The sequence below is a fragment of the Schistocerca americana genome, chromosome 8 (assembly GCF_021461395.2).
Source record: "Schistocerca americana isolate TAMUIC-IGC-003095 chromosome 8, iqSchAmer2.1, whole genome shotgun sequence".
Taxonomy (NCBI): domain Eukaryota; kingdom Metazoa; phylum Arthropoda; class Insecta; order Orthoptera; family Acrididae; genus Schistocerca; species Schistocerca americana.
Genome location: NC_060126.1, coordinates 77,658,524 through 77,681,187, shown reverse-complemented (window position 1 = coordinate 77,681,187; position 22,664 = coordinate 77,658,524). Strand labels below are relative to the sequence as shown.

At 58.1% G+C, this 22,664-nt stretch overlaps 1 protein-coding gene across 1 annotated transcript; it reads right to left on the bottom strand.

Moving 5' to 3' along the window:
- Nucleotides 1-20,176: 20,176 nt before the first annotated feature.
- LOC124545558 lies at nt 20,177-22,277 on the bottom strand. The gene is made up of 2 exons (XM_047124505.1): nt 21,026-22,277; nt 20,177-20,922 (listed from the first exon to the last, which is right to left on the bottom strand). The coding sequence occupies exons 1-2, from the start codon at nt 22,275-22,277 to the stop codon at nt 20,177-20,179; spliced, it is 1,998 nt and encodes a 665-aa protein (XP_046980461.1).
- Between the last annotated feature and the right edge of the window lie 387 nt (nt 22,278-22,664).

Sequence of the window (22,664 nt, the reverse complement as noted above, 5' to 3'; positions counted from 1 at the left end):
GGGAAAACAAACCTACGGTGACCGCTCTCAAAGACCGGCAAATAAAACGGCACCCCAACAACCGCCCCCTTACCGACAATTTAGGCAGACAACAACGAGAGTGTACGCATCGCGTACATACGCAGCAACCGTAGGCGATCCCAACAAACCACCCGACCCAAACCAGGTTCCTGGAAACGGAGAACTGCCTAGGGAAGCCCCTCAGCGCCCCCCCAAGCCCAGTCTGCATCAATCAACCGAGGACGCCACTGTACAGGGACTCGCCTCGTCGATCAAAATGCTGCAAGAACAGATGACCCACTTGGTCAACGTTCTTGCCAGCATCACGCGCCTTCCAGCCGAACTCGCTACGGCAGCTAAGCAGTCGCAACCTACAGCGACTACCACAGGAAACCCCACACCCCACCATGGATAGACGACCAAATATACAAGGTCTCAAAATCTGCGTCTTCAACGCAGACGGTCTATTCAATCAAGCCCTCGAATTTAGAGAATTCATAAAAGAGGAAAACATTGACGTATGCCTAGTAGCCGAAACACACCTTAAACCAGGGGTAAGGGCATCTGTACCAAATTACAATTGTTACAGACGCGATCGGCCCACTGCAGGAGGCGGGGTCGCAGTATACGTCAAACGAGGCATAGAACACCACCAGGTGTACCCACCAGCAACCCAACAGGTAGAAACGGTCGCAATACAAATAGCCACCGTAACAGGACCCCTCACAGTCGTTGCAGCCTACCGCCCCCCTTCCCCAACGCTTGAAGAGGACGACATAGCTGCATTAAGCCAAATAAGAGGCAAGCTCCTAATAGGAGGAGACCTCAATGCCAAACACGCAGACTGGCACTCAAGAGTAAGTAATAGAGCTGGTCGACAACTGCAACGACTCGCGCGCACGCATCAGTTCCAAGTGTGGGGCCCAGAGGAACCCACCCACTTCCCGAAAAACGGGAACAGGGCAGACGTCCTCGACATTGCGCTCACTAAACACATCATGGGTTTTGTGTCCGCAAGTTCAATGAATAGAATGTCGTCGGACCACAACCCTGTCATTCTCGAGGTCGATATGGGAGAATGGCTCTCTATCCCACAGCTAAGAACCTCACACAAACACACAAATTGGGAACAGTTCCGCGCCAATATAGCTACAGAACTGACCCAAGCCCCGCCTCCAACAGCAGACACTGTCGAGCAAACGCTGGAAGACCTCACGAAAGCGATCCTGCAAGCAGCTGAGGAAGCCACGCCTGTGCCAGCGGGTCCCCCCCGCCCCAGGCAACTTCCCCAGCACCTGCTTGCACAAATAAGACACAAAAACAGGATCGCCAAAGAGTGGAAACTCACAGGCAACAGAAACACAAGGAGGCTGCTCAACAGACTACAAAGAGAGTTGAAAGTTGCGCTCACTGAGCACCGCAACCAGCAATGGTCCGAAAGACTATCAACTCTCAACTTAGAAGACCATAGTCTATGGCAAGCCACAAAACAGTTCACGAAAAGACGCGCTAGAATGCCGCCTCTGCACGGCGAACGTGGACTGCAGTTCAGCGCCGTAGACAAAGCAAACGCGCTAGCCGACGTGTTCGAGAAGCAATTCACGCCAGCAGAGGCACAGGACAGGGAACACGTCGAAACAGTTCGCAGACAACTGGCCACCTTTTTAGCAGCAGAAGACGAAGATGAATACACGCCACTCTTCAGCCCTGAAGACGTGGCAGGAGCCATCAAGTCACTGCCAATAAAAAAAGGCACCAGGCCACGACCAGCTCACCAACGAACTCCTAAAACATATCCCGCCACTGGCAATAACCCACTTAGCTGATATCTTCAATGAAATTACGCGATCACAAAAATTCCCGACCCAGTGGAAACATGCAGAAGTAGTCGCGATCGCAAAACCAGGGAAAGACCCGGTGTTCCCGCAGCACTACAGACCAATTAGTCTCCTGCCCACCCTCAGCAAACTGTACGAGCGCCTCCTCTTAACTCCGATTCAAGATCACATCAGAAGAGAGCAAATTATGCCAAAATTTCAATTCGGTTTCCAGCAACAACACTCCGCCCCCCAACAAATAATGAGGGTAGTTGAAGCAGCTACAGAAAGCTTCAACCGAAAGGGCTACTGCGGGATCGTCTTATTAGACGTCGCCAAGGCTTTTGATTCAGTCTGGCACACCGGAATCTTGCACAAAATGTACACCCAAGGCTTCCCAGGGACGATAGTAAAACTTATACAGAGCTATCTAACCAGTAGGACATTCTCCGTTAAGATCGATCGATCACAGTCGAGCAGGAGAAGAATACGCGCTGGAGTGCCCCAAGGGTCCGTACTGGGTCCTACCCTGTACAACCTTTACACAGCCGACATCCCTGTAACGCAGCACGTCCAAACAGCACAATATGCAGACGACACCGCCTTCTTCTCCTGCTCCACGAACAGGAACCTGGTAACGAGAAGACTACAAACGGCACTAAACAGGACTGACTCATGGGCCAAGAAATGGCGCATCTCATTGAATACTGAAAAGACCCAGGCACTTATGATAACAAGACGCATCGGGAAACGCCGCCCCCTAAGAAGACCCATCCAACTGCTGCAGCTACAAGGGCAAAATCTCCCCTGGAGAAACACGGCGAGATACCTCGGTGTGACACTGGACAAGCGACTAACTTGGAAGTGCCACATCGAGGAACTCCGCAAGAAAGCCCTTGGAAGGATGCAAGTCCTCTACCCTATATTGAATGAACGCAGTTCACTAGACCCCAGCACCGGAGTAGCGGTCTATAGAAGCCTTATTAGGCCGATACTGGAATACGCATGCCCCGTATGGGGCTATGCAGCCAGATCGACAATAGGCCGCCTACAAAAAATTCAAAACAGAGCTCTCCGGAGAGCCTTACACTTACCTCCACGATTCCCCACAGCAGATCTACATGCTGCGGCGGATATCGATACATTACAAACACGGTTCCGAAACCTGGCAGAACAGTTCTATGCCACAGCCGGTACCGCACATAATGAACTCATCAACACACTTGGCCAATACGACCAAACAAATGATAAATACAAGCGACCCAAATCAATACTCTTCTGAGTAAAACAACAGAACCACACACCTCTTACGAGTAAAACAACAGAACCACACACCTCTCACCACAACAGATAAAAACAAAAGAACAGTACATCCAAAACACACAGCCACAGTGAAGGAAATGTCCCCAAGGGACAATAACCTTCCCAGCAACACCTTCCAATAAGAGGAAGAAATTAGAGAGGAGCGCGCGCTGCGCCGGCACGCACTCCGCTGCTCGACTCGCTGCCGCTCGCACCGGTCGTTTTCGTTTCCGTTTCGTGTGCACCGTCGCTAGCCCATCGCCATGTCCGGACGCGGAAAGGGAGGCAAAGTCAAGGGCAAGTCAAAGTCCCGCTCAAGCAGGGCTGGGCTCCAGTTCCCGGTCGGCAGAATCCACCGCCTCCTGCGCAAGGGAAACTACGCAGAGCGCGTCGGCGCCGGGGCGCCCGTCTACCTCGCCGCCGTCATGGAGTACCTCGCGGCTGAGGTGCTCGAGCTGGCCGGAAACGCGGCCCGCGACAACAAGAAGACGCGCATCATCCCGCGCCACCTGCAGCTTGCCATCCGCAACGACGAGGAGCTCAACAAGCTCCTGTCGGGCGTCACCATCGCACAGGGTGGTGTCCTGCCCAACATCCAGGCCGTCCTGCTGCCAAAGAAGACCGAGAAGAAGGCCTAAAGGAGGCCAGGCAATCGCAGCGCCGCGTGCTCCCCTGCACGCAACGCGCTTTGCCGGCTCGGCCCACAACAATCGGCCCTTTTCAGGGCCACCACACAAACCTACGTCCAAAGCAAAATTTCAGTCGTCCTCGCCGCACCTTGTTTTGTTTTAACTTTGCACTTTCACAGCACAGCCGCCGCCGGCGCACGTCCGCCATCTTGTCGTCCACACAGCCCGTGTGGCCCAACACACACACACACACACACACACACACACACACACATTTTGCACGGTCGCAGTCGCCTTCCAAACGACAACGGCAGCAATAATGACCATTGTTAAAGGGAGGCGTGTCGACACAGCGCCCTCCACTCCCGCGCGCAACGGCCGTCGACACGAACGAAACAGCTGATCCGGCCGCCTATGCCCACACGCCTTGCCTCGGAAACCCCAACGCCGCCGCAAACACACAGAGCCAAACCACGCAAGCAAATAATCACCGCCTCTCGCACAACAACACACAGCCCGCCATCTCCGTCGCGATCGATACAAAGACACACAAACGAAGCAGCTCCACACACAGCCAGCCACATGACACGTTTCCTTTCCTTCTCCCCTCCCAGTCACATCACGTCGCTCAAACGGAAAGAAAGAAACAAAGAAAGAAAGAGAGAAAGAAACAAACAAACAACACAGCGCACACACGCAGCAGCAACAACACAGACTCTTTCGCACTTTTCAACTTCCGAACAGTGTGGTGGCCCTGAAAAGGGCCGTTTTCTAGTCTCTCCCACCCACAAGCACGGCCGCGGGAAGGCCAGCGCCCGCTGCGACGCAGCCTAACCGCCGAAACCGTACAGGGTGCGCCCCTGCCTCTTCAGGGCGTACACCACGTCCATGGCCGTCACAGTCTTGCGCTTGGCGTGCTCAGTGTACGTCACCGCGTCGCGGATCACGTTCTCCAGGAACACCTTCAGCACCCCGCGGGTCTCCTCGTAGATCAGACCAGAGATGCGCTTCACGCCGCCCCTGCGAGCCAGGCGGCGGATGGCGGGCTTCGTGATGCCCTGGATGTTGTCGCGCAACACCTTGCGGTGCCGCTTGGCGCCACCCTTGCCGAGCCCCTTTCCTCCCTTGCCGCGGCCTGTCATCCTTCCTTCCTCGGGCAAAGCAAAACGTGCACAAACAGCAGCTGCAGCGGCTGGCGAGTCGGCTACGGTCTGCGCCCGGCGCGCCCGCCGCCCCCCTATATAGACTCTGGCCCGCCCTCCCCCCACCACGCGCAACCGAGGGCATATAAGCGCAGCACGGAGGCGCGCGGGCCCGTTGTCAAGGCAGCACCGGACGCCGCGCCGCACCTAACCTCCACGCACGCCGCTCCGCTACCGCTATGGCCCGCACAAAGCAAACGGCCCGCAAGTCCACCGGCGGAAAGGCGCAGCGCAAACAGCTCGCCACCAAGGCGGCGAGGAAGAGCGCGCCCGCCACCGGAGGCGTCAAGAAGCCCCACCGCTACAGGCCGGGCACCGTCGCCCTGCGAGAAATCAGGCGCTACCAGAAGAGCACAGAGCTGCTCATCCGCAAGCTGCCATTCCAGCGCCTAGTGCGCGAGATCGCCCAGGACTTCAAGACCGACCTGCGCTTCCAGAGCTCCGCAGTCATGGCCCTGCAGGAGGCCAGCGAGGCCTACCTCGTCGGCCTCTTCGAAGACACCAACCTGTGCGCAATCCACGCCAAGCGCGTCACCATCATGCCCAAGGACATCCAGCTCGCGCGCCGCATCCGCGGCGAGCGCGCCTAAACCGCGCCGCGGCACCGCACCGCACAAACAAAAACGGCCCTTTTCAGGGCCACTAACATCTCTCCGTCGCGAGCAAACTTTGTCGGTCGCCTGCCTCTCGCCCCGCAACCCAAAAACAAAAACCGCCACTTCCCGTCCGTCCGCCACACCCGCTCACTCTGCCTGCCTGCCTGCCTGCCTGCCTGCTAGCAGCGCGCAACAATCACACATCATCCCTCCCCGGCGCTCCAAGCGCACAATACCCAACGGCCGACGTCACACCGCACGGGTGGCTGGCCGGCCGCCGCTTTCGTTTCGAAAACAAAAAACCCCGCACTCCACTCCGACGGCCAACGGCCAGGCAGGCGCGCTCGCTCGCTCTACACGCCACCGAAATCCCCGCCGACTCCTTCCACATCTCAACGTGCCCCCCGTTGCAAAACATAACACACACAAAGGAACAAAACAAAGACCAGACACGACACGACAAGACAGACATCCGAGAAGAACGAACGCAGGCAAGCCAACCAACGTATTCAAACAAAACAACGTGACAGAAAACCAACCGTCGGCCGCCGCCACAAACACGGCGACAATCAACCACGACAACAACAACAACAACAACAACAACACCGCTTACCGCTACCGCCGCCCACACCCGCCACCGACCCCCGCAATCCAACCACCGCGGCACGCAAACAGCATCCCCACGGGCATACAGAAACGCCAGACAGACACCCACACCAAACGCAACACGACAATCAAAACCTTCCCCGACGTGCTTTGATGGCCCTGAGAAGGGCCGTTTTGGGCCGCGCGTCTCTTGCGCGCCACTAGACGACGACGGGGGGTGGGGACGACGGAGTCAAGCGCCAAACCCTTCCTTTCCCATCTCTTTCTCCTCTACTCTACTTCTTCTTCTTGGGCGAAGCCTTCGCCTTAGACGGCGTCGTCGCCTTCTTCGGGCGCGGCGCCTTCGGCTTCTTCGTCGGAACCTTGGCGGCCTTCTTCGCCTTCGACGGCGACTTGGCCTTGGCCGGCTTGGCCGCAGCCGCCTTCTTCGCACCCGCGGGAGCGGCCGACGCCGCAGACGCCTTCTTGGCGGCGCCCGCCTTCCGACCGGTCGCCGCCTTCACGCCACCAGCCTTCTTTGCGCCGGCCGCACGGGCGCCCTTCTTCTCCTTGCTGGCCGGAGCGGCGCGCTTCTTCTTGGCACCGCCAGCACGAGCCTTGCCGCCCTCGGCCGCCCCCCCGCCGCCGGCGCCGGCAAGCTTGAACGAGCCGGACGCGCCCTTCCCCTTCGTCTGCACCAGCTCGCCCGCCACGACGGCCGACTTGAGGTACTTCTTGATAAACGGCGCCAGCTTCTCCGCGTCCAGCTTGTAGTGCGCGGCTATGTACTTCTTGATCGCCTGCAGCGACGACCCGCCGCGCTCCTTCAGACTCTTGATGGCGGCCGTCACCATCTCAGAGGTGCGCGGGTGCGCAGGCTTGGCGCGCGGCTTCTTCGCAGACGACGCAGACTTGGCCTTCTTCGTAGTGCCGGTGGCGGCGGGTGCCGCAGCAGTCTCGTTCGTAGCCGCCTGATCTGCCATTTCGACGACGCGCGTAACACACAGCGAGAGCGAGAGCGAGCGGGACGGCAGGCACGCAAGCACAGCACAGCAGCGGAGCAGAGAATCACAAGGGCCCAGCCAGTGTCGCGGGCGGGCGCGGACGGCCGAGAGAGCGGCCGCCACTCTGCGCGCCGCCGCGCCGCGCCTCCCGCGCTTGCTACCGCCCAACGTCCGACAGCCTGTGCGGAGCAGCCCCAAACCTGCGCCACAACCGCCCGCGCCTTTCAAACCACCGAGGATGGGGCTACACACAGCCACACCACAGTCGCCAACCAGTCGCCACGGCAGCGCCGCAAACCACGGCCAAACTGCAGCTACCGCGCGCTACAGCCTGGGTCGGCCCGCCGAGAATCGCCGCCCCCGCCCAAATGCCGCCCCCACAGCCCCAGCCGACGACCCGCCACAATGGCCAAACCTTCGGCAAAACTCCCACACCGTCGCCGCGGCAGCCCGGCCAGCGCGGCCGGCGCCACAGCCACACAAGCCGAGGCGTGCGGCGATGACGGCCGTGCAAACGCGCCTCCGCCGCCCCATCGCCTTCCGTCGCCCTCCCGCCGTTTCCCGATCGGCCCGCAGCCGTCGGGCCACATCGCGCGCCGTCCTCCTCCTCTCGCCCGCCAACATTCACAGCCGTTTCTCAACAATTGCCCGCCGCAAACGGACGCCGCCTGCGCAACAGGCGCCGCCGCCCCTCGCCGCTTCCGACCCAACCCCTCGACCGAGGCAAACCGCAATCCGAATCTACAGACCAACCCAATCTGCCGTCAGCACACACGCCAGCCGACCTTACACGTTACGCGTTACACATTACGTTTACACGTCTAGGTTAGGTTAGGTTAGGTTAGGTGGACATGGGTTAGGTTAAGGGGACTTGGGTTAGGTTAAGCGTCAAACTTAGGTTAAGCATTCAAACACGTCAGGCGTCAGAGGCTAGGCTAGGTTAGGTTAGGTTAGGTTAGGTTAGGTTAGGTTACACGTTAGGTTAAGGGGTCAGTGCTAGGTTAAGAAGCGTCAAACGTAGGTTAAAAAAGCGTTCAAACGTGAGGCGTGAGCCGGACAGCTTACCGTACGTAGACGTTAGGGGCTCACAGGCTGAGCTCACCTCGCCACACCACAGGTTAGGTTCGGTTCGCTCGGCTCAGCGTAAAGCGCCGAGGTCAGGGTTACGTTCGTTCACCTTCGGGCGCCACACTTTCGGTTGAAAGGTCGCGACGGGGCGACGTCGGCAGGCACGCCGCAAACGAACAAAAACGTACAGACGACGTCGAAAACCGCCGACAGACGGGGGAGCAGCACGACCACGACCAGATACCGAGCGCGAACGAGACACACGCGAACCACCCCCACCGGCCAAAGGGCACCACACAACAACCCAGAGCACCACGTGTCGACACCAGAGCAACCCGCCGCTCACGCGACATGGCTGGCACCGAAGGGCAACCGCCCGCAACTGCGCTTTCCGCGCCGGCCCGGATGCACGTCGTGCTACAACAACACCACTACCGTACACAGCCGCTGTTCACAACATCACTATCATGCGCGCCCGCGGCTCGCCGCCGTCGCAGTCGCAGCCCCAACGCCAGCACTTTTGCACCACCATTCACACGCACCGCAACACAGCTCGCCGACACAGCCGAACAAAACAAACACCACACAACAACAGCAACAACGCCGCCGCCTCTACTTGTGCCGGCGACCCACCCCGCCGATGGCGCACCTTTCGCCAGCCGGCAATCGACACACACGCACGCACGCACCCACCCACCCACCCACCCACCCACCCACCCCCCGGGGCCCAGTGCAAAAAAAAAACAAAACAAAAACAAAACAACACAAACGACACGGGAAGCGCACACCGCCACTTCGCGCGCACGCCACCAACCAGTCGTCGTCTCAAAATAACAAACACAAACAAAATAAACTAACAACTAGGGCAACACAAAACAAAAACGCCTCGCACGAACCGCCCACAAAAAGGACAAGCACACGCACAGCCTCTGCTGACGACCACGACGCAGCGGCACGCTGCTCCTGTCCCGCGCCCCGCGCCCCACTCGATTCACAACTCACGCGACACCGTCAACGACGGGCTCGCTTCCCGCAACCTACCACCTTTCCGCCACGACGCACAGCCCCAGCCCCACCCGACGACGCCCGTGGCAACGACTGCACTTTCACCACCGCCTCCCCCTTCCCCCCCAAAACACACACACACACACACACACAGCCAAAAACGCACTCGCGACCCACACATGCACGTGCATCGGCACACGCCAACCAGTCAACGTCGACAACCACACGCAAGGCTCGAAACGAAACCGGCGTCCTTCCACGTTGCCATCAAGCTACGCGACACAAGACACAAGGAACCAACACAACAGCCGGCCCCACTAATTCCCACTCTCACGCCGCAAAAAGCACACCGAAACCGCCAAACGCACGCACATTCCCCTTCGCACTGACAACGACCGGCTCGCTACCACACACCTCTCGGCAGCCGTTTCACGCCAATTCGCCACACCGCCCACACAGTCGACAAGCGCCCGCCCTGTACGGCACACGCAACGACGCAGCGCAGCAAAGGGCGCCCGCAACACATACCTCTCCTCCCTCTCTCTCTCTCTCTCTCTCTCTCCGCCGCCCGACGCGCCAACCGCCACACCACACCGCCAGCCACTCGCAAATTGTGCACTGCCACCAGCCACACGTCCAACACGCCGCGCCGCCTCCGGCCACCCGCCAGGGGGCGCTCACGTCCGCGACAACAGCGCGGCCCGCCGGGCCGGGCCGAACCGAACCGAACCGAGCCGCCGCTGCTCTGCACTCGGCACGGCCACACCCTGCTGCAGACCGGGCTCGTCTCTCTGTACGCGTCTGCCTGCGCATCAACACAACACGACCTTTTTTTTTTTCTCTCTCTCTACCGCCATCCCTTCTTCTCGCGTTTTACTCGTTGTTGCAGCAGCGGCGCACACCTACACATCCACAGCCCCAGCCGAGCCGGCCTCACCTCAGGGCCCGCCGCCAGCGTCTCCTCCTCGGGCACAGGTGCGGTGCTGTGGCCGCCCATCCAACCGCATTGCTGGCCGTCCAGCCACCAGGCGTTCCCACTGCCGCGAGCCACGCCGCGCACCGACCCTGCTGCAGAAAACGAAGCATAGCCAGAGACCGACCGATACACAAAGCAAGCCGTCGCCTCGCCTCTTGTCCTTCCTGCCTTCCTTCCGCCCCCGCCCTTCTCACACCACCGCCTCTCCACTTTCGCCCCCGCCTCCTTTTTTTTTTTGTTTTTTTTTTTTGTTTTCTTCTTTCTTTCTTTCTTTCTTTCTTTCTTTGGCCCTCTCTCTCTCCTTCCCGCCATGGCGGTTACGGCACCGCCTGCAGCGGCAGATTTTTTGCGCCCACACGCCTACTCCTACCACCATTAACCTTGCCCTGCCCATCAACGTCGCAGTCGAACCGACGCTTGCCAACACACTGCCCACGTTCCTTTCTCTTTTCGGCCTACGCCCATTACGCGCCGCCGCCACAGCACCTTCCCTTCCCACAACACACCGACGTCATCACACGCACCCAAAAAACAGGGGGCCACGACCGTGTTCCTCGCCCACTCCCATCCCGCACGGTACGCACATTCCCAACTACTACCGCGCACCCTCCCTTTCCAATCTGTGTGTCTCTGTGTCTGTGTCCTGTCCGCGCGTGACGCCTCTCAGCATCCGCCGTCCCCCGTCCCGTTTTCGCCCCCATGCCGTCGTCGCGCCGCCTCCTCCCCGTCCACCGCCGCCCCTGTCCGCCCCGCACCACACCATACACCGCTGCTTGTCCCGGCCGTTGCCACCAAAGGCGCCGACCGCAAACGCGCCACGCCGCAGCCCCCGTGCGTCTCGCGCTCGCTTGCATCTCCGTGCCGACGCTGCCTCTCTTCCCGCTCGCACTCGACCTCGACAACACAGTCTTTGGCTCCGCCACTGCGTGTTCCGGTGGTACGCACGCTGCAACACGTATGTATTCATTACCAGAGCGATGGCGAGGCATGACAGCATCTCTGTCTGACCAGAGAGTTATTTATCGTTGCTAGTCGGCGCTTGGACCGCGCCAGACGACAGTAGTGGCACGCACCGGGTCGCCAGGAACAGTTGTTATATATATTGTAGCGCGAGTCGGGAGAGGTAGTAGTCGGTCGACAGTAGTAGCGGGTGGACGGTTGTACTGAGCGGGCGTCGGCGGCGTGCTCTGCTCGTCTCGCGACTCTGGTCACGGTTCGGGACGATGTATAGTATATTGTGTTATAATCAAAAGGTAGTGTGAAGCTGCATTGCGCAAATCTGATAACGTATGTTCATTGTACTTATTTTGTTCAACAACAAAAGCCCCACTATTACTTTTTTCTAAAGTACCTTTTGTCTTTTAACGAAAAACATTCACTTTTTAAAGACTACTTCCTATGGCATTTCCCTCCAAGGAGTGCAATTAATTACCAGCCAGCACTCATTCATTGCACACAGCTGTGTAAGGGGTATCTACAATTGAGGAGCGGATATAAATGCAAATTTTTTTTTTTTTTTTTTTTTTTGTGTGTGTTGTAACCTCCCCGCAAATTTTAAAATAATGGACAATGTTATTTACGGATGCTAATGGACATTGCGCTAATTGTAACCTCGCCCACAATGAGAGGTATTGAAAATGGCAACAAAAATGTGAAATTCGCAATCTGACTCAAATATAAATTCTTCACAACATTTAAAGTCCGTTCAGTGACAAGAAACTTCAATTAAACCGAAATATCGGTCTTTGGCCCTGTGCAAAACAATCAGAATTAAAGTCTTACCTCCGAATAAATGGATGTCACATTTCTGCTCTTGTTGTTGCGCAGCGCTTGGAGGAACTGCATTGCAAATAATAATATTCTCTTTTTTTGTGATTTTAGTGAAATTTTTCTTCAAAGAAGTGGAATGAAATGTGAAGTGCAACGAACTCTTTAGTTCAATAAAAAATTAAATGTTTGAAAAATGCTTTTGAAATAAACATTATTATTGGGGAACTTGTTGGAGAATAATTACAATAAATAAAATTTTTCATTATCTAATGATTATATTAATTAACAGTATACCTTATTCACCATCTTGACCAGTGTTGCCGACCGCCTACATCACACAACCGCACTCGGCTCCTACTACTGACCGACCGCTCTGCATGACGACTATTAGCGTACTGCACGCGACGACTACTGACAGAGTACAGCCCTCAACTACACAGAGCTACAGACTCGCAACGACTGACTGACTGACTGACTGAGAACCGCTCGCAACACTCGCGCAGTCCAGCGCAAACTCTCTGGTCACAGATGCTACAATGTCTCGCCATCGCTGCTATGTTACATACGTGTTTCAGTGTCTTTTTCATTGGGGTAACAATCTTTGGCTCTTTTTATTCTGAATACAGGGCCAAAGGTCAACGCTGCTGCCCTTATACAATTTATCAGGTTTCATTGTGTCTGTTGCAATGTTACATACGGTTCATTCTTTCATTAATATTATCGTTGGGTTTCTTTTGTAGGGACGTTAACATTCTGGCACATTTTTATTACCATCGGACTCTCTGCTATTTGTGCAGGGAGGTTATACCTGGGTCCATTTCCATTTCCATTTACATTTTAATATTGATAGACTTTTTGTTTTCTTTTTTGTTTCTTGTTGTTTTTCCTTCTTTTTTTTTTTTTTTGTTTTGTTTTTCCCGCTCTCACCACCACCGCCGCATCACGCCTTCCGTTTTCTTGGTTTCTTTTCTGCTTCAACATCACCGCGCCCCATTTCCACACCACAGCCATCAGCCTCCAAGACGGGCAGGCGCAGTGTGCCATTTCCGGCGCACAAGCACACCCGTACGGTACTCTCCTCGCCCCCACGCCACCAACAACACAGCGACCACGCGGCTTTCAGGCATGGCACGGCACGGCACCGGCGAAATGCGCCGCCCCCGCCCCTCCGCGCATCCGTCCGTCTCGCCACGTTCACTGACAGCCGCGTCTGCGGCTACACCACGACAACCACAACACAACACCGCTCCCCTCCCTGGCAACTCATTGTTTTTCTCCTCCTCTTTTGCACAAACCACAACGCCGAGCACAGGCGCAAGCCACCCACACCGCGCCCCTCCCCGTCCCGTCTTTGGCCGCCGCTCCTCGTTTCCTCGTTTGCCCCCTCCCATCTCCCGAAATGCCATGCCAGCAGCGTTACGCATGCCCCTCCCCTGTCCACACAACACTACCGCCAAACGAACAGCCTTCCGGGCCACATGCAGGGCACGCCCACCTCCAAACACTGCCAATTCACGGACGCGCACACACGCACACACACACACACACACACACACACACACACACACTCACTTTCTCGACACCTTTCTGTACGGAGGGTGCGTCATCTCGACCGTGACAGAGTGACGGCAACTATCGACGATCCATTTCCCCCCACTGGTAAAACATGTCCACTAACACCTACATACATCATTCAAGTACACAGACAATAGCATACACACAATGGGAGGGCACACGAACATGGACGGCACGGCACTGTCATACACTCTTCCTCAGAACCATATCAACAAACGTTACGTACATCCGGGAAAGCGAAAGCGAAAGCAAAGCCCAATGCAGCCGTCAAAGGTAACGTTCACCACGGCAGACACTTGCAGCCGCGCCGCCGTTAAACGCATTTCAGTGCGGCTCCAATACGCCTCCGACACGGGAACGTTCCGTTGCTCTACGAATGCGTTTCTCCCCTTTTTCCCTTCCTCTCTCTTTTGCCCCCCCTCCTTGCACTCTTGCCTCATTCCTCACGTTCTGCCCACACATTCGACCGATCAAAGTCAACCTTTCGTTACCGTTCTCAGCGCGACGGTGTACAACAGTATGACGGGTGTGCCCAAGACTTCGGTTCAGTTGCGTGACGCCGGTCTATCGCGCCGATCGACAGTTACTCAGGGGGCGACGGATCGGACCACGTCACCGACACACAAAACACTTTCAAACAAACAAATACATACCGGATGGACACAGACAAACACGTGTACAGACATTCGCCAAACAAACGACGACGACCGCCGCCGCCGTCGTCGTCGTCGTCGTCGTCGTCGTCTAGCGTCGCGCTTACTGTACTGCACTGGACACGCGTGCATCTTGAATGACGACATCGGTGTGCGTGCGTCGTACGCAATCAGTCAGACACGGCTATCAAAAATCAGAGTCGAATGGTACATCATCGTGCGTGTCGCCGTACACGTACAGTACAATACAACAACAATGCGTCTTAATGGCACGTTCATTTCAACGTCACTCACACACCTCCACGCTGCAGTTACGTCGCACCATTGTCAAACTCGGCGTACAGCAAAGGGAATAGTGGGCGGCAAAGAAAAAAAAAACAAACCAAACAAAAACATTTCACATTTCACCCTCGCCATGTATGATGTGCAAAAAAAAAAAAAACAAACCCGCAAACGGCCGTCGTTACGGTGACACAAAAGTCGCCGATCGCACTGTCCCCCCTCGCAGACAGGTAACACACACCAACACCAACACCAATGGGTCAAAACCACTCCAACGAGGCGTGCCACCATTCCACGCCACGGCGACCAACCTCGTGGCCGTACCCCGCAACACGCTTTGACGCGCCCCCCCCACCCACAATCAAAATGCACACATACATCACAGCCGTCCACACAAACAACAACAACAACAACAACAACAATTCCGCCCTTCCCGCAAAAGGCAAGTTGGTGGCCCTGAAAAGGGCCGTTTTGCCGCTCTCGCAACGGAGGAGCCTTCTCCATCCTTCCTTCCTTCCATTCCAGAGCCACCTCCTTACTTGGAGCTCGTGTACTTGGTCACCGCCTTCGTGCCCTCGCTCACGGCGTGCTTGGCCAGCTCGCCAGGCAGCAACAGCCGCACAGCGGTCTGGATCTCGCGGGACGTGATGGTCGAGCGCTTGTTGTAGTGCGCCAGGCGAGAAGCCTCGGCCGCAATGCGCTCGAAAATGTCGTTCACGAAGCTGTTCATGATGCTCATCGCCTTCGACGAGATGCCCGTGTCAGGGTGCACCTGCTTCAGCACCTTGTAGATGTAGATGGCATAGCTCTCCTTCCTCTTGCGCTTCTTCTTCTTGTCGCCCTTCGAAATGTTCTTCTGCGCCTTGCCAGCCTTCTTGGCGGCCTTCCCGCTAGTCTTGGGCGGCATCTCGAACGAACGTACGGCAGCAGCAACACCAGTAGCAAGCGCTCCGCTCTAGTCAGCGTCTCCCCACACAGTGGCACCCGCCGCCAGCCGCCGCCGCACCTTTACCAGCTCGCCCTGTTGCGGCCGCCGACCAATGGGGCGCGCGCGCAACCGGCCGCCGCACCCGAGCCCATAAAGCACCCCCACCCCGGCTGCGCCGGCACGCACTCCGCTGCTCGACTCGCTGCCGCTCGCACCGGTCGTTTTCGTTTCCGTTTCGTGTGCACCGTCGCTAGCCCATCGCCATGTCCGGACGCGGAAAGGGAGGCAAAGTCAAGGGCAAGTCAAAGTCCCGCTCAAGCAGGGCTGGGCTCCAGTTCCCGGTCGGCAGAATCCACCGCCTCCTGCGCAAGGGAAACTACGCAGAGCGCGTCGGCGCCGGGGCGCCCGTCTACCTCGCCGCCGTCATGGAGTACCTCGCGGCTGAGGTGCTCGAGCTGGCCGGAAACGCGGCCCGCGACAACAAGAAGACGCGCATCATCCCGCGCCACCTGCAGCTTGCCATCCGCAACGACGAGGAGCTCAACAAGCTCCTGTCGGGCGTCACCATCGCACAGGGTGGTGTCCTGCCCAACATCCAGGCCGTCCTGCTGCCAAAGAAGACCGAGAAGAAGGCCTAAAGGAGGCCAGGCAATCGCAGCGCCGCGTGCTCCCCTGCACGCAACGCGCTTTGCCGGCTCGGCCCACAACAATCGGCCCTTTTCAGGGCCACCACACAAACCTACGTCCAAAGCAAAATTTCAGTCGTCCTCGCCGCACCTTGTTTTGTTTTAACTTTGCACTTTCACAGCACAGCCGCCGCCGGCGCACGTCCGCCATCTTGTCGTCCACACAGCCCGTGTGGCCCAACACACACACACACACACACACACACACACACACACACACACACACACACATTTTGCATGGTCGCAGTCGCCTTCCAAACGACAACGGCAGCAATAATGACCATTGTTAAAGGGAGGCGTGTCGACACACCGCCCTCCACTCCCGCGCGCAACGGCCGTCGACACGAACGAAACAGCTGATCCGGCCGCCTATGCCCACACGCCTTGCCTCGGAAACCCCAACGCCGCCGCAAACACACAGAGCCAAACCACGCAAGCAAATAATCACCGCCTCTCGCACAACAACACACAGCCCGCCATCTCCGTCGCGATCGATACAAAGACACACAAACGAAGCAGCTCCACACACAGCCAGCCACATGACACGTTTCCTTTCCTTCTCCCCTCCCAGTCACATCACGTCGCTCCAACGGAAAGAAAGAAACAAAGAAAGAAAGAGAGAAAGAAACAAACAAACAACACAGCTCACACACGCAGCAGCAACAACACAGACTCTTTCGCACTTTTCAACTTCCGAACAGTGTGGTGGCCCTGAAAAGGGCCGTTTTCTAGTCTCTCCCACCCACAAGCACGGCCGCGGGAAGGCCAGCGCCCGCTGCGACGCAGCCTAACCGCCGAAACCGTACAGGGTGCGCCCCTGCCTCTTCAGGGCGTACACCACGTCCATGGCCGTCACAGTCTTGCGCTTGGCGTGCTCAGTGTACGTCACCGCGTCGCGGATCACGTTCTCCAGGAACACCTTCAGCACCCCGCGGGTCTCCTCGTAGATCAGACCAGAGATGCGCTTCACGCCGCCCCTGCGAGCCAGGCGGCGGATGGCGGGCTTCGTGATGCCCTGGATGTTGTCGCGCAACACCTTGCGGTGCCGCTTGGCGCCACCCTTGCCGAGCCCCTTTCCTCCCTTGCCGCGGCCTGTCATCCTTCCTTCCTCGGGCAAAGCAAAACGTGCACAAACAGCAGCTGCAGCGGCTGGCGAGTCGGCTACGGTCTGCGCCCGGCCGTGTGTGCAAATGTGTGGAACATGCGTGTTTGTTCCACGTGATTTAGTTGTAGGTTATAATAGCCTATCGCTATTTTTCCTACAATAAGCAGTGTCTTCTTTATGGGGTAGGCTTATGTTTTTCTATGCTGTCCTGCACTGCGGACTTTGTGTTAGGGTATGCTGCGTGATTACTGCCGCAGCAAGTCTGGCCAGCGAAGGGACGCTCGCCAGTGTGGCCGGTGGCCGAGTCCTCTAACCAGTTGGTTGGCTGACCTCTCGGCCTTTTCATAGAAGGTCGTCGCTGTATCTCTGAATCGTTGCCGCAGCGGCTTGATTCCAGCGACGTGGTGGAGCTCCTCTGTTGGGAAGTCCTTGGGTAGATGCAGTGCAAGACGCAACGCCCTGTTTTGTATTGTCTGAAGGCGTTTGAGGTTGGTTTCAGCCGTGTTGCCCCACACGACTGCGGCGTACTCCAGCAGCGGTCGAATGGCGGCCTTGTACAGCGTAAGACCGACGTCTTCTGGCAGCGTTGTCGTGGGGTTGAGCACTGGGTAGAGCAGCCTCAATCTACCCAGTGCCTTTCCTCTGGTTGCTTCTATATGTTGCTGCCATGTGAGACGCCGGTCTAAAGTAACGCCTAAGTACTTGGCGGTGTGGCTCCAAGGTACTGGCACACCACACACCGAGACTGTCGGCGCGTCTTGACGGAGGGGGCGATTTGTGATGATTATCGCCTGGCTCTTGTCTCCGTTGTAGGCGAGGCGCCACTTTCTTGCCCACTCCGAGAGCTCGTCGGTGGCTGCCTGTAGACGCCGCTGCAAGACGTCGACGCTCCAGCTGCTGCTGTAGATCGCCGTGTCGTCAGCATAAAGCGCCGTCTGGACGCGGTTCGTGCGTGGCAGGTCGGCGGTATAGAGGGAGTACAGCGTCGGACCGATGACCGAGCCTTGAGGTACACCCGCAAGTATACGGCGCTCCGTGGAAATTCCACTGGAAGCACGGACGTGAAACGTCCTTTCCTGCAGATAGCTCTGCAGGAGCCTCACGTGCGACACAGGTACCCCCTGCACAAGAAGCTTGTACAGGAGGCCGTCATGCCACACGGAGTCAAAGGCACGAGACACGTCCAGCAAGAGAGCGCCGAAATACTTACGTCGGTCAACGGCTCCAAACGCTTCCTCCGTCAGGCGGAGCAGCTGGTGCGTCGTCGCGTGTTCCCGACGGAACCCGAACTGCTCGTCGGGGAGAAGTCCTTCGGCGTTTACATGCGCCAGCAGGCGGACCAGGTACAACCTTTCGAAGACCTTGGAAGTTGCTGGTAGAAGACTGATGGGCCGGTAGTTCTTCGCAATGCGCGCGTCCTTCCCCGGCTTCGGCAAGGCGACTACCTCAGCATGCTTCCAACAGGCTGGATACTCGCTGGAGCGCAGAATCCCGTTAAAAATGGCCGCAAGATGTTGTGCTGCGGCGTCGGGAAGCTGCTTCAGCATCAGGTTTGAGATGTTGTCTGCTCCGCCTGCTTTCTTGCGCTGAAGGTGGCGAAGCTGGAGTTGCACTTCGTCCGACGAGACAGGCTGAATCTCGTCGTCCTCTGCGCGTTCACGTAAGAAGACTGGAAGACGGTCTGCTACGAGGCGGACGTGTTCTTCGTCGATGGGGTCCTCCATGGGGGTAAAGTTTGCAGCGAAGGCATCAGCCAGTGCATTAGCCTTGGCGTCTGGTTCGCTAACAAACCTGTTACCCACTAGCAGAGGCGGTATGGGCTGCGTGCGGCGTAGGAAGCTTTTCATGGACTTCCACGCCGACCCGTCCTCGATGTCAAGTTGCCCTATTTTCGCAGCCCACTCAGCGTTTCGATGCGCATCCACGTCCGCCCTGATGTGGCGGCGCATACGATTTAGTTCCCGCTTGGTACGCGGGTTACGCGTGAGCTGCCATTCCCGCTGCAGCCTGTTTTTGGCAGCTATGGCGTCACGGATGCGTTGCGGGAGCTGGTGAGGGAGGTGAACTTCCTCCGCTGGACGCCTGGCGGGAGTTGCGGCTGTGGCTGCATCTGTGATGGCTTGCGACAGGTGCTGAAGTGCGGCGTCGGCGCCATCGGCGTCGACGTCGGGGAGTGTCGTCAGGGCTTCCGTGACATTTGCTCGGTACTCTTCCCAATTTATGCCTCTTAGGTCGAGTCCTCTGCGTTGCAACGGAGTGACGTCGGCGTCGAGCACGAAGATGACTGGCAAGTGGTCGGACGCGAGTGCCGTTCGGGTACTGGCCGCCACGTGCTGCCGTATGCCTTTCATTATGATGAAGTCCAACACGTCCTCCCGTCCGCGTGTTGGATAGATGGTGGCGTCGTGCGGTCCTACTGCGATCGCGTCGTGGCGCTCTATTACGCGCTGTAGCCGTCTGCCGCTGGCGTTCGTAAGGCGGCTATTCCAAGCCGCGTGCTTCGCGTTCCAGTCTCCCCCAAGTATGAGGTTTCCTTGGAGGGACAGGAGTTTGTTGGCGTCCGCGACGTCCAGTTGTCCGCGCGGCGGCCTGTAGACAGCGCAGAAGGTTATTCTGCCGTGCACAGTGTCGACTGCGACTGCGGCTGCTTCAGTCGACGTCAGTTCTGGCACGGGAACCCGATGGTGTCTGATGGAACGCCGGACGTAAACGGCCGTCCCACCTCCTGCCGTCGGCCTGTCGTAGCGGTGGCAGACGTAATTAGCGACGCCGACTCGTACGCCTGGCTTTAGGTGAGTTTCCGCGACGAGGCAGATGTCTATGTCCTCGTCGCGCAGAAACTGCCGGAATTCTCCGTCCTGCGTTCTCAAGCCATTGGCGTTGAATACGCATACCTTGAGGCTTCTTGGGTTTTCAGGCATGACGGGCGGTGGACGAGGTTACGGCGAGTACTTGCTGTACTGCGGCCATCAGCTCGGTCACGCGAGCCATCATTAGTTGCATCGTGTCAAGGAGACGGTCGATGCGGTCGCCATCTTGTCGGGGGCCGACATCATGGCGGACGGTGTGTACGCCATTTTGTCGGGGCCCGACAGAATGGCCGTCGCGCGTGGCCTGGTTTCCGCTGGGCTGCTGGCCGCCGTTGGTGTGGGCTGCTGCAGCAGGCTGCTGGCCGGTGATTGGCCGCTGCCGGCGCCATCGCGGTTCGGGGAAGTCGGCCATGCTGGACCGGTCCGGGACGGGCGGCGCTGATTGGTCCGCTCCGTTACGGCGAGGCGCGGTGGTAGGAGCTGCTTGCCGAGGTAGGGGCGCAGGCGGGGGAACTGCCTGCGGCTGGGCCGCCACTGGCGCGGCGCGCTGTGGCGGGGGAGGCGGGCCTGCGGCCTGGTTGGCTGCGGCCGGTGCTGCGTGATGGCGTGCTTGTACCTGCTGTGAGGCGGCGGGCGGAGCCTGTCCGCCATCGCGCTCCGTTGCTGGTGGCGTGTTCTGCGGCCGCCTGCGGGGTGGCTGCCGCTCTTTGTTCCGGGCGTCGGAGTTCCCGCGCTGCTGGGCGAGGTTGACGACCGCCTCGGAATGTGCTCGGCCGGATGCGCGGCCTCGACGGCCGCGTTTCCTCTTTGTCTGGCTGTGGCTGTGCGTTGGGGCTCCACGTGGGTGCGATGTTCCCGCTGAAACTCTTCGCTGCTGCGCTTCGTTTCCGCGGGCGCGAGCCGCAAACGTTTTGTGTTTTGTGCAACCTCTGTAATTTGCGCAGTGCTCTTCACCACAGAGTTTGCACTTAGGCGTAAAGTCTTGGTGTGGTACACCATTTTTAGCACACGCTTCGGTGGCGTGTTGCTCACCGCACTTAACACAATACTCGGGCATTCCACAGTACTTAGTCGAGTGGCCGAGTTCCAGGCAGCGATAGCACTGAGCGTATGCAGCTTTGTTGCGAAGCACTTCTGCGCACACTTCCAAGTTGCCTATCCGCTTGAGTTGGAAAAGCTTCCGGTTTTCCGCCGTGTTGTTTGCAATTACCAGGAAGAGCGGGTTGCGTCCCTTGGTGCGATGAAGTTTCATTCTTATAACTTCTTCAACGCAGTAGCCCATTTGTTCCAGATCTTCCTTCAACTCTTCTGGTTTCATGGTGCGCGGTATTTTGCGGAATACAACCTTCAGGGGCTTCTTCCTGTTGGAGCTGAAGGTGTAGAAGTTCCAGCCCCGTCTGGTGCATTCCTCGCTGACCTTTACGAAGTGTTCGGTGGTTTTCACCTTCACTTTGTGAAGGTCATCGCCTGTCGCGCTGATGGTGTAGCTGTCTTTGCCAATCAGTAAGTTCAGAGCGTTCTGCAGCTCACGAAAGTGGCCATCGAACTTTACTATAAGCGGCGGCAGTGCGCGACGCTGCTGCGGCGGTGGCAGTGTCAGCTCCTCGTCTTCCGAGTCACTAAGTGCTAGGAAGCTGTTGCTCGTGCCTACTGGTGCTGCTGTGGGTTGTCGTGTGGCTTTTGCGGTCTTCGTTGCAGTTACGAAGCCGTCATTGTCCACTTTGGACTTCGGCGTGCGGCGGAGAGTTTTTGTCCCGGCTTTGGTGCCGTTTTGCGCGTATTCCTTGCGGAACTTGCGCGTGTCCGGGGCTGAGGAGTCGTCGTCGGACTTCTGCCTCTTCCTCGAGGCACGTGACGTAGACGCTTGTGAGCCTGCCGGCGTCTGCTCTGTCTGCATTTCCTCTTCGTCGTTGTCGGAATCGACTCCGAGGGGTGCAGCGGCTGCGTGCGGCATGAGACTCACCAGAAGCTGGAGTGCTTCGTCGCTGTCTTGCTGCGCTGTGGGGGCGTCCACGGGCGTCTCCAGCGGCTGCTGCAGCGACGCACAACACTCGCGAGAGATCGAAATCACGGTTTCACTTTCGCGAGTGACGCGATAGGCGTGAGCACGGTCGACGCTCGTTGGGGGAGGAGTACTATCAGAAACACTCGGTAGTGAAACTGATGTACTCAACTCGACCCCGTTAGCGTACAGGGACGCGGCCCTGTCCGCTGGAGCTGTCGGAAGCGCATTAGCTGCCTCGGGAGCGGAGCGCTCGGCGCGTGCGTCCGTCTCGCTCGGCATCGCTAACTCGAGTGGTCTGCGCCCGGCGCGCCCGCCGCCCCCCTATATAGACTCTGGCCCGCCCTCCCCCCACCACGCGCAACCGAGGGCATATAAGCGCAGCACGGAGGCGCGCGGGCCCGTTGTCAAGGCAGCACCGGACGCCGCGCCGCACCTAACCTCCACGCACGCCGCTCCGCTACCGCTATGGCCCGCACAAAGCAAACGGCCCGCAAGTCCACCGGCGGAAAGGCGCCGCGCAAACAGCTCGCCACCAAGGCGGCGAGGAAGAGCGCGCCCGCCACCGGAGGCGTCAAGAAGCCCCACCGCTACAGGCCGGGCACCGTCGCCCTGCGAGAAATCAGGCGCTACCAGAAGAGCACAGAGCTGCTCATCCGCAAGCTGCCA

Excerpts from the sequence above, each read along its gene's own strand:
- LOC124545558 (XM_047124505.1), bottom strand. The coding sequence starts at position 22,277 with ATGCCGAGCGAGACGGACGCACGCGCCGAGCGCTCCGCTCCCGAGGCA. Across the intron at positions 20,923-21,025 it reads CGAGTATTGTGTTAAGTGCG|AGGTTGCACAAAACACAAAA; the intron begins GTGAGCAACACG and ends CGCAAATTACAG.